Below are 12,774 nucleotides of genomic sequence, written 5' to 3' on the forward strand. Positions count from 1 at the left end.
TTTTAGTTAAAAGAAATTTATATGAAATAAACGATATTGATGGCTTATTTATGTTATTTAAAATCTTTTATAGATCTGAATTATATTAATTGATATATTTTATTTTAATGTTAAACTAGGTATAATTAATATTAACACTAAAAAATATTAAAAATAAAATTAAAGCTAACAAATATGTTTGAGATACATTTACAATAAATTAAGAACGTACTTGATCCTTTTTAGAGGTGGGAACCAAGATGATTTAATCTAACCACCCATTACATCAGTAAGTTTGATTTTTGATTCACCTTGAAAATAGCTTACCTACCCTTTGTTTCGTCCACGACCAGACGATGAAAATTGATAGAGGCATCGTTTTCATATTCCCTCAAAATCAACTGCATGGCTCACTTCAGAGAAATTGCCATGGCTGTGTTTTTGACATTTTGCAGAAAAATGGTATGGACTCTTCCATCATATAATGTCACTATAATTTGCACCACAGATAATTGATTCCAACTGCACTATCCCTTTCCCTAAAACCCAGTCGTCTATGTTGACTTTGAATGTTCGATGTACATGCTGGTCTATTTGCTTGCAAGTGTTCGTGTTACGGTGTTTTTTTCTTCTTAATATCCTACTAATTTAATTTCATAAATTCAGTTTTATTTGTACCTTAGATTTCATGAGAAAAATTAAACATGTCTTTCTCAAATCATATTGAGTTATAGTTACAGTAGTTTTAAATTAAATATTTGTTTTTTTCAAATTTTATTAAATAGAAACCCACATCTTTTCAAATTATTAAAAAGCACCAATGTTAATCTCTATACTTCCAATAAAACTATACGTATTTTTGTAATATTTTCTAAAAAGTAACACTTACCTCTCTTGTTTTATTTTATAAAATATATATTAGTTAAAATTTAAATAAAAACATGAAAGGCTTTGATTTGTACAAATATTCATTTTTAAAATATAACTTTTAATTTATATATTTTTAATTAAATTTAATGTATGTTATTTTTAAATAAAAGAAAGTAATGACACTTTATTAAGCATGAGTAATCATTATATTTAAAATATAAGATGACAAATATCATTCTATTAAAAGTTAGAAAAATTAGAGGTGGCATGATTATTATTTTATTAAAAATGTAATAATCATACGTATTTAACATTTTAAAAATATTGAGTATAATATGATATTTATTTAAGTATTTTTTTTAACTTGCGTTTGGATGGAATAAGTTAGAAAGGTATTTGTTTTATTTGGAAAATTTAAAATTCTTTGTAATATAAAGTATTTAGAAATAAATTAAAAATTAAGAAATTTTCAAAGATATTTCAAATTAATATAATAGAAGAATTTTAAATAAGTAATTTGAAAATTTTCTTTTTCACTTTGTTCTCACTCTACTCATGATTGACTTGGTTCAAGTTCAAGGTTCAACTGAATGTCGAGAAGGGTCAAAGGTCAGAACGAGTTCATATGGATCGAAGGTTAAGATGAGTTGATATTAGGCGAAGGTCAAGATGAGTCGGCTTGGCCAAAGGTTGAGCTAAGTAAGTCTGGATCTAAGGTTGAGCTAACAGTGTGTCCCTGCCTTACTTGATAAAGAAAGTTAATTATGACAATTGAAGCATTCACATGAGAGCTCTTTTGGGATCCTAAGACGTGTGGGATGTTATTGCAAATGAGTACAAAGAGCCAGTAAAAGATAAAGAGTAGAGTGGCCTAAGTTGTTGTGTTGAGAAGATCAAGTGTGAAGGATCAATCAACCCTGTACATACTATACTGAGTTGCTAATGAATCTGGCTTTGAGAAGATAATGAATGCTAAATCTTCAACAAAAGCGTGACAAATTCTGGAAAAAGTATACAAAGGCACTAACCGTGTACAACAAGTCAGACTTCAAAGTCTCAAGGCTGAGTTCGAAAGTTTGAGAATGAAAAGTAAAGAATGAGTGACAGAGTTTATATCTCGGGTGGAGAATTAATGAATCAACTCAGAAGAAATGGAGAGGAGTTTCCTACCAGCTGGATCATGGAGAAAATCCTAAGGTCGTTGACTAAGGACTTCAAAAAATTGTATGTGCCATCGAGGAGTCCAATGACTTGACCACGCTCTCGGTTGAATAACTTGCTGGATCCTTGGAGGCACATGAGTAGTGGAGGATGACAATGTTTGAGACACTCGATCAAGTACTTCAAGCCAAGCTTGACATGAAGGAAGGTGCTCGGAATAATCGAGGTTAAGGTGGTCCTTGAGGAAGAGGTCATGAACGAGGAGTTTGTGGGCAAGGTGATCATGAAGATTAATATAAGAAAATTGGACAACAAAACTAGAGAGGTCGTGGAAGAGCAAGAGGCTATGGAGGTCGGTCTAATAATTCTAGAGTGGAATGCAATAAATGTGGCAAGCATGACCATTATGCCAATGACTGCCGATTGGCCAAGTGTTATAATTGTGGTAAGGCCAGCCATATAGAAAAATACTATCGAGTTAAAAAGAAACAAGAAACAAATTTCCTCACTAAGGAAGCTGATGAAGAGATAGGGATCCTGATGATGTCAAGGACCTAGAGACCAAACTATCGAGCTTGAAGACCGAGCTACCAAGCTTGGAGGTCGAGCTATCAATCTCGGATGTCAAGTAAGAGCCCAGATGCTGTGTTACTAACCTAGAAGAGCCCAATGATGAGTTGTTGAGCTCCAAGGTCAGGTTGCCCAGATGCAAGGCCGTGTTGCTAAGTCGTAAAGCTAGGTTGCCAAGCTTCAAAGCCAGGTTGCCAAGCTACAAAGCCAGGTTGCCAAGTTGTAAAGCCAGGTTGCAAAGCTACAAAGCTAAGTTGCCAAGCTATATGGTCTGGTTCGAGTTGGGGTGTCGAGCTTAATCCGAGTTGTTTGATATCGAGGAGTGTGAAAGCTCGGGTGAATTCAAACAAAACAATAGATGCCAAGTTCAAGCCAAGTTGTTCAAACACCTCAATCTGGTATTTAGATACTAGGTCTAATAACCACATGTGACAAAAACATGTTTAGAGAGCTTGTCAAAGTAGATGTCGAGTATGTTTCTTTTGGAGATAATTCAGAGATAGTTGGGAAAGGAAAATGTATAATCTGATACCGACAAGAAGACGGTTGGTTTAGTGAAATGAGAGATGTTTACTATGTACCCGATCTAAAAAATAACATTCTAAGCATGGGTTAGTTGATGGAAAAGGGTTACTCAGTTCTGATGAAGAACTGAGTACTATACTTGAAGGATAAACTCAATTGCTTGATAGCCTAAGTCGAAATAAAAGAAAAATAGAATGTACAAGATGGAGCTAAACATAATAGTACATAAGAAATGTTTGAAGATGGATATGAAAGATAAAGTTGTGATGTGACATTTTTGCTTTGGCCACTTGAATTTTGGAGGATTAACCGAGCTGTCGAAGACATAGTTGATGCAGGGGCTACCAAATATAGAGTTTGAAAAGAAGTTTTGTAAAGAGTGTGTACTCGAAAAACATCCGAGGGAAATTTTTTTGAAGACTATTGAGTACCAAGCGGGGACACAACTTGGTTTAATTTAAAAAGTTTTGTAAATATTTTATCTCATTCGTGGACGAGTTTTCATGTGGGTTTATTTCTTATAGAGAAATCCAAGGTGTTTGAGATGTTCAAGTTCAAAGCGATGGTTGAGAAGGAAACCGAAAAGCCAATATAAGTTGTTCAGTTTGATAGGGGGAGGTAAGTTCATATAAGGAGAATTTATGAAATATTGTGAGGAACATCGAATAAAGCGTTTCTTAACAACTCCATACTCCCTGCAATAAAACAATGTAGCAGAAAGGAAGAATCAAACCATTCTTAACATGGTTCAAGCTATGCTCATAAGTACAAATATGTTAGAGAAATTATGGGCATAAACAATGTAATGTGTTTTTTATGTCCAAAATAGGAGCTTGTATGCGAAGCTAAAAGAAAAGATGTCCTAGGAAGCTCAGAGCAAGAGGAAACCAAGTGTGAAGCATCTCAAAGTATTTGACAGCATGGCCTATTGTCATATTCTAGCACAATTGAGAACTAAACTAGAAGACAGGAGCAGGAATACGTGTTTATTGGTTTATGATGGAAAGAGCAAATCATATAAATTATACAACCTAATAACAAACAAAGTGCTAGTATGCCGAGACATGCAATTTAATGAAGAAAATGAACGGAACTGGGATGAGATGAAGGAAAAACTAGGTTCAAACACAAAACAAGGAAACGAGAGCTCGATGGTTGAATAAAGGAGCTCGACATGTGAAGAAAGGAACCCAACAACAGAAACTAGGAGCTCAACAAACATGAATAAGAGCTTGGCCAACATGAATGAGAGCTCGATAGATGGAAATGGAGGCATGGAAGAAATCCAGGATGATGAAAATATTGATGAGGATGAACCTTTGCGGCTTAGAACTCGAACTTTCCAAGACACATACAATACTATTGACGAGGTACATGTTATATGTCTTTTAATAGGTGTAGAGGATATAAACTTTGAGGAAGTCGTGCTCGATGACAAATGGAAGAAATCTATAAATGAAGAGATTAACATGTGGGGACTGACAAAATTTACCTACAGGAGTTGGACCAATTGGTGTGAAGTAGGCGTATAAGAAGACAAACAATGCAAAAAGAGAGGTGGAGCGCTACAAAGCTTGGCTTGTGGTAAAAGGTTATAAACAGAAGAAAGGTATTGATTATGATGAAGTCTTTGCTCCCATGCCAAGAATAGAGACAATCCAGCTACTATCTAAGCACGAAGATGGGGACGAATCGACACCAAAAAATATCGTAGCTTAATTGGAAGTTTGAGGTTCTTAACAAACACAAGGTCAGACCTGATGCTAAGCGTGGGAATCACAAGCCGCTTTATGGAGGAGTCAAGATATTCCCATTGTAAAGTGTTGAAACGGATTAATGGATACTTAGATAGTGAGTGGTGCGAAGACATAGATGACCCAAAGAGTACGACAAATTACGTCTTCTTTATGGGGAATAGGACCTTCACTTGGCTCTCAAATAAGCAGTTCATTGTGACATTGTAGACGTGTGAGGCTCAATATGTGGTAGCATCTTGGAGTGTACGACATGTAGTTTGGCTTAAAATCGTGTTGAATAAGATGAAGATAAAACAAGAAGAGAAGGTTGTGATTCGAGTAGATAATAAATCTATAATTGAGTTGGCAAAAAACCAGGTCAACCACAAAAGGAGCATGCATATAAGCGTCCAATTTTGTTTTATTTGGGAAAGGTAAAGGATAGAAGCACGAAACTTGAACATGTAGGGAAAAAAGAGCAAATAATTGATATGTTCACGAAACCACTGCCATGTTTCATGAATATAGAAAGATGATTGGAATGAAAGGCAAAATCTAAGTTTATGGGAGAGTTTTGTAGAAATTTTAGATAATTATTATGCTTGAACATGTAGGGAGCAAAGAGCATATAAGTAATATGTTTACGAAACCATGACCTGCAACAATGTTTTGTGAATATAGAAAGATGATTGAGATGAAAGAAGACAAAATTTAAGTTAATAAGAAAGTTTTGTGGAAATAAACTTAATTTATGTGTTATTTGATAATTATTGAGTAATCATCGATAGTGTACTGGAAGAGAAGAGTCACAAAGTTACTGTTTTATAATTATTGTAGTGTGTAATTTATAATAATTAGAAGATTTATGGTGTGTACTTATAAATTGTAAAAATTATGAAAATGAAAATATAAGCATATTAGGAATATTTGCATTTTCTATGAGAACATATGCGGTATAAAGATTGGAATATGATGGCAACAGTTTAACGTGGGTAATACGCTGCAGTAACAAAGACCAATTCAAGAAAAGAAAACAGCAGAATATTTCTTGACTTTTATGCTCATAAGTATTTGCAAAATCCCATTAACTGCATGCAAGTTATTTCTCTTGAATTGAAAATTTCATCATGGTGTTCGTCTTTCCAACGCTTCTGTACATGAAGCTAAAACCTTTATCGATGCTTGTTGTATTGTTTTGTGCATTTCCACATTATGATGCTGCCAGTTCTTCTGATTCGGAAGCAAATGCTTTGTTGAAGTGGAAAGGCAGCCTTGACAGCCACAGTCAATCTTCTCTCGCTTCATGGAATGGCACTAATCCTTGCATCTGGCGAGGAATAGAATGTGATGATTCCCATTCTGTTTCTCACATAAATCTTACACGTGTTGGATTAAAAGGTACACTTCAAACTTTTAACTTCTCATTATTTCCAAACATTCTCGTTCTGAATATGAGTTTCAACTCCTTGTCTGGAAGTATTCCTCCACAGATTGAACAGTTGTCCAATCTCAACACGCTTGATTTGTCTACCAATCAACTCTCCGGTAACATTCCCAAAACCATCTGTAATATTTCCAAACTAAAGTATCTGAATCTTAGTGTCAATAGTCTCTCTGGTTCTATTCCTAATGAAGTGGATCATCTCCAGTCTCTTCTTACATTCGATATATTTACCAACAACCTCTCTGGGTCAATCCCTCCTACCTTAGGAACCTTGCCCCTTTTAGAATCCATTCACCTTTTCGAAAATAAACTCTCTGGATCCATTCCTGCCAGTATTGGGAATTTGTCCAGGCTCACCCTGTTATCTTTATCTTCAAATCAACTCACCGGATCCATCCCTCCCCATATAGGAAATTTAACAAACGCCAAGGTCATATGTGTTATTGAGAATGAACTTACTGGCGAGATTCCAATAGAAATGGAGAAGCTTACTGGTCTCGAATGTTTGTCAATTGCTGATAATAATTTTATAGGCCAAATACCTCAGAACGTTTGCCTCGGGGGAAACATGAAATACTTCACAGCTGGTAATAACAATTTCACTGGCCCAATTCCAGAGACTTTGAAGAAATGCTACAGCCTTAAAAGACTCAGGCTTCAGCAAAACCATTTAACTGGGGATATAACAAACTTTTTTGATGTCCTTCCAGACTTGAACTACATTGATCTCAGTCAAAATAATCTTCACGGTAATATTTCACCTACTTGGGGAAAATTTCGCAGCCTCACAAGCTTCATGATTTTCAAAAACAATTTGTCAGGTGTTATTCCACCAGAACTAGGTGGGGCAACCAAATTACAGCTGCTTGATCTCTCCTCAAACCATCTTACAGGAAACATTCCAGAAGATTTATGCAACTTGACCCTTTTGTTTGATCTTTCAATCAACGACAATAATCTTTCTGGAAATGTTCCCTCCAAAATAGAATCACTGGAGGGACTTAAATTTTTGGAGCTCGGCTCAAATAATTTTACAGGCTTAATCCAGAAAAAACTTGGAAATTTGCACAATTTATTGTCCTTGAATCTGAGCCAGAATAAATTTGAGGGAAATATTCCTTCTGAGCTTGGCAGTTTGAATTTTCTCTCAAGTCTTGATCTCAGTGGAAATTTGATGAGTGGAAGATTACCACCAACGCTTGGTGGAATAAAAGGCTTAGAAACATTGAATCTATCGCACAACAGTCTTTCAGGTGATCTCTCTAGCTTAGATGATATGATAAGCTTGACATCTTTTGATATATCATACAACCAGTTTGAGGGTCCACTTCCTGAAAATCAAGTCTTCCAGAATGTCACCATTGAAGCTCTGAGAAATAATAAAGGCCTGTGTGGCAATGTCGCGGGCTTGGAGCCTTGCCCGACAGTAAGTGGGAAATCTCATAATAATACGACAAGGAAAGTGCTAATAGCAGTTTTATCCGTTACTGTGGCCATTCTAATGCTTGCACTATTTCTTTTTGTTGTCTCCTGTAATTTATGCCGAACTTCAAACAAAGAACAATTGCAGGCTCTAAGTTCACGATCTCCAAGCATGTCTCCAGTATGGAGTTTTGGAGGCAAAATTATGTTTGAGAACATTATTGAAGCCACCGAATATTTTGATGACAAATATCTCATTGGAGTTGGAGGTCAAGGTTGTGTTTACAAAGCAGTATTACCTACAGGTGAAGTTGTTGCTGTGAAGAAACTCCATTCAGTTTCAAATGGAGAAATCCTCGATCAGAAAGCTTTCACAAGTGAGATCCAGGCTTTGACAGAAATCCGACATCGTAACATTGTAAAGTTTCATGGGTTTTGTTCGCATTCACAATACTCATTTTTGGTGTGCGAATTCCTAGAGAGGGGCGATGTGAAGAAGATTTTGAAAGACGATGAACAAGCAACTGGATTTGATTGGAAGAAAAGGGTGGATGCTATTAAAGACGTGGCAAATGCGTTATGCTATATGCACCATGATTGCTTACCTCCAATTGTTCATCGTGATATATCAAGCAAAAATGTTCTTTTGGATTCAGAATATGTAGTTCATGTCTCAGACTTCGGAACTGCTAAGCTTCTTGATCATAGTTCAGCCAATTGGACATCATTTGCCGGAACCTTTGGATATGCTGCTCCAGGTGAGTTTCCTTTCTATATTGAGTAGATATCATGATATTTCAGCTTGTGTTTGTTGATGATTTACAAAATATTTTTAAATTGATACAGAACTTGCGTACACAATGGAAGTAAACGAGAAATGTGACGTGTATAGTTTTGGGGTCTTGGCATTGGAAATATTATTTGGAAGGCACCCTGGTGATGTTACATCTTTATTGCAATCTTCTTTATCAATTGGTATGATCTCAACACTTGATCATATGGCATTGATGGATAACTTGGATGAACGTCTACCTCATCCAACAAGTTCTACTTTGAAAGAGCTGGTATCAATTCTCAAGATAGCAATTTCTTGCCTCACTGAAACTCCACGATCTCGCCCAACCATGAAGCTCGTAACCAACGAGCTTGCGATGTCGAGGTCATCTTCAATGTCACACACAGAGCTGAAAGACTGAACATCCTACATATACATGCTTGAGTTGTACTTGTTCCCTGTATTTTGTATTATATTTTCTTGTTATTTCATGTAATCTATTTAATGTTATGAAAAATAGATCTTGTAATCGTGAAGTTAGCTTGTCTTTGTAATATAGTACTACACTATGAAAAGAATAAAACTTCTAAGCTTTATTTATTTTCCTCTGCTATTTTTTCACTAGGAAAGCAAACCTTTACAGGCAGAAGGGTGCCATGCGCTGGTATAAAATAGCAGCCGTCACCAACTTATTATTACGTAAATAACCAAGAGAATGTGTACATGATAAAAACGATCTTTTTTTTTCTCACACAAAAGTACTGCATATGGAACACTAAAAAAAAAGTCGATTGACTGACGAATAAAATTATTTGATAATGACTACAACTTTTCAAGGGATTTTCGACGGCCAAAAATTTATCAGTAAACATTTTGTCGAAAAATATTATGGACAAATAATTTCGTTTTCCCATGTTTTACAATTTCGTTTTCTGGGTGAATTTCGTTTCCAGATGTGTTATGTTCTTGTTTGTAGTTTCGTTTTTAGTTTCATTTTCGTATTCCAATTTCAGTTTCAATTTCGTATTTACCTATGTTGTTATGGTTGTAATTCGTTTTTACTGTGTTGAAGTCGTTTTTATGGAGGGTTGAATTCTGTTGGTTGGTGACAAGAGAGAGATTGCAAATGTGCCTCTAGATTGGTGTGCTATCATTTGATTTCTTTGTTGTTACCTTGCATTATGTTTAATGTGCTTTGTGCTTACAATTAGGACACGTTTAGTGGTCTAATTGATGTTTAATTTTCGTTTAGTTGATTAACCTGTGTGGTGCATAATTGATTAGATATATGCATTGTGTTTGTTTAATTCACAATTTTGAAGACCAGATTAACCTTCACTCACTTGGTTAATTCATGTTGGATTAGGGGTGAGAGGAACATGTAATTTGTTGTTAATCAAGGATAGGAAACATTGTAATCGAACTAGTGACCATCCATTTTTAATCACTGTTTAGTCCAAGTTAATTGTTGTGTTAACTTCAATTCGTAAAATTGTTCAAAACCCCTCACTACGTGTTTGATTTTATGGCAGAATCAAAAATTGGTTCTTGAGAGACGACCTAGGAGTCACTCCCTAATTACTGCATTTAATCTGTAATATTAATTTTAGTCGAGTGTAACATCGATGATCAAAAGGACATGTGGCCAGTAATATATAGAAAAAAATTTCACTCCTAGAGTGCCATGTGGTTACTACTCTAGTAAAAGCTTCCCCACTAGAATTATAACGCATGACCCCTTCTCTAATGTGAGACACCTTGTTCCTTGTCTTGTCCACCAAGTTAGGTTAAAAAATTAATCACCAAGATTAACTTAAGCTAGACACAAATTTATTGACCAAAAACGTTATACTACTTGTCCCATGATATAATGTCTAAAAGGAAATCCTACACTACTTGACCCTTAATACAAGGCCTAAATATTCCTAATGTACTAGAGGTGTTCCAAGATGGCTGAAACCTTGCATGGATGATTCTAGCTCTTCTTCAATGTATTTGTGTCATGGCTAAGGATATGCCACCACCCCTTCCCTCTTCAAAAAGATTTTACCTCAAATCCTCAAGTTGTCATGTAAACATATCCTTCCTCCCTTTGGAGATGTTTAGCTTCCTTCCCTTAGGGTTAAATATTCTTTAATAAATAATGACTCTAGCTCTTCTTGAATTCTTGGGCCATGAATAGGGGTATTTCATCATCCTCTCTCTTTTTAAAAGAATTTGACCTCAAATCTTGTAGTTGTCATATGAACATCCTTCCTCCTTTTGGAGATGTTTGGATTTCTGCCCCAGATCAAATACCCTTCTACAAAGAACAAGAGACAAAATAAGTGTTATTAGAATAATAATCCAAAGCATGTAGCTCCCAAGGATCACACACCTTTAATCAAATGAATGATTAAGACATTGAAGTTTAGGAGTATTTTCTTTTAAGCTCTTGTTTGCATTGTATTGAATGCATGTGTTTTTGGAGTGACTTTCCTTTTCCAAATTCTACCAAGAGGAATATTAGAAGAAGACCTATTTTGACTCTACACACTAGCCTTTGGTCATTAATATGAGTATTTTTTTGTTGGAGCACTAATTGGACTTGTATGTCTTACTTTGACACTTTTAACATTTAACTTCATTTTTTTGTTTGTAAGTGTCATATCTTTCTTTTTATCTCTTCTTTCTCATTTGTACTTGGTCCTCTTCTACTTGAGAAGGTGTGAGAGGATGAAGTAAAAACTTTCTATCATAAGAGTTGAAGGTTATCTTATTAGTATAGTAATGGTGTATTGTTTCCTTTACAAAAACGGATGTCATTATGTAATAAAACTGACCCTCCAAGGATTTCGTACGTATATCAAATAAAAATATTTTAAAATTTGAAAATTTCCTTCTTGTTGCTTTTTGCTATATGTGAGGAGGGATTATTGCGATATTTTTAAATATTGCAAACGATAGAGTACAATAACCAATCGCAACATAAAGGTCCTCTTGTTTTAGCCATGGCTTAAACCTCCTATTCGTGACTTCCCCTTCTTTTCTGGAATGGAAAAAATCACTCTCTTATATTCTCTTATCCTGAGTTTTCTACTCTTAACGAGTTTACTTGCTAGTTCTGAGTTCTTTGGTACCATTTGAGAAGTTTTGATTTGCTCAACATACTAGAATAAATCATTAAAAGCAATGATTATCGCGTCTCAAAAAACAATCTTGTCCATGCATGTACTTGATAACATATCCAATAAATACATACCAACAATGCATGCATATAGAGGTACAAATGCCTTTTAAAACAAGTCTTGTGTCAGACATAATATTCAACAAATGAAATTGTAACAAATATTAAAGGTGTTGGGAAGGAGGGTGAGTCAGTTGATCAAATTGGCCATGTGGCTAACAAAGAGAAAACAAAAGGGGCACGTCACAACTCTCATGCAAAGAGAGAATATTAAATTGAATGATTTCATTTGGCAGAGGGCATGATGATTTTGGTACTGAAATTCTCCCTCTATGCCTACACTGATTTCTTCACCTCTTCTGTCTGTTGCACTTATTTTCTCATATACCTTTCTGACATGCATGAATTTTATCTTATTTAATACACGACAAATGGAAATGTCTGGGAGCTTAGATACTTTGTTGCCTTTATCCCTTGTTGAAATAGTTCTTATTTTGTAAAATCTTGCTGGACACTGAGTTGGTTTATCAAATTTTTTCAGTTTTTATTGTTTTATTGGTTTAGCACTGTTTCATTGTTGCTCTCATTGGCTTCTATGACGGAGAATACGAGAATGAAAGAGATGCAGGCGGAGATTCGCAGTAACGGTGAAGACATTCGATGTTTGGCTCTGACAGTGGAGAAACTTCAGAAAATGATGGAAGATAGGAATGAAGAACAGGAAGTGACGATGGAAGAAACTAAACTTGCTTTACAACAACTCTTGCTTCATTCTTCATCTAGTCATGGAAGTTCATCGAACTCGGGCTCAACGTTGAAAATTTCACCAATTACGATGGTTTCATAGAGTCGAGATATTTCTCTGGGCTTTCCTCATTATGATGGCTCTTCATCAGTTTTAGAATGGATATTCAAGACTGATAAGTTTTTATATTATCATAATACTCCGGATGCAGGCAAATTGATACTGCATCTATCCATTTTGAAAAGGACGAGGTAACTTGGTTTTGGATGCTACAAAAGATGGAGGCAGTCACAACATGGACAACTCTCACCCGAGCATTGGAATCTAACATCGGGCCTTCTCCTTGCGATAGCCGTATGGTCAAATTGTTCAACTTACAGT

At 35.4% G+C, this 12,774-nt stretch overlaps 1 protein-coding gene across 1 annotated transcript; it reads left to right on the plus strand.

The window, feature by feature from the left end:
- Window positions 1-5,922: 5,922 nt before the first annotated feature.
- Window positions 5,923-9,082, plus strand: LOC124823182 (uncharacterized). Its single transcript, XM_047295352.2, has 2 exons — window positions 5,923-8,465; window positions 8,554-9,082. The coding sequence occupies exons 1-2, from the start codon at window positions 5,969-5,971 to the stop codon at window positions 8,901-8,903; spliced, it is 2,847 nt and encodes a 948-aa protein (XP_047151308.2). The 5' UTR covers window positions 5,923-5,968; the 3' UTR covers window positions 8,904-9,082.
- Window positions 9,083-12,774: the final 3,692 nt, after the last annotated feature.

This window comes from Vigna umbellata, chromosome 5, assembly GCF_029865625.1.
Source record: "Vigna umbellata cultivar VRB3 chromosome 5, Vumbellata_1.0, whole genome shotgun sequence".
Classification (NCBI taxonomy): Eukaryota; Viridiplantae; Streptophyta; class Magnoliopsida; order Fabales; family Fabaceae; genus Vigna; species Vigna umbellata.

What these genes read in the sequence shown, in the direction of transcription:
- LOC124823182 (XM_047295352.2), top strand. Translation starts at nt 5,969, where the DNA reads ATGGTGTTCGTCTTTCCAACGCTTCTGTACATGAAGCTAAAACCTTTA. An exon ending in CTTTGGATATGCTGCTCCAG is followed by an intron (nt 8,466 to 8,553) that starts GTGAGTTTCCTT and finishes AAATTGATACAG; the next exon opens with AACTTGCGTACACAATGGAA.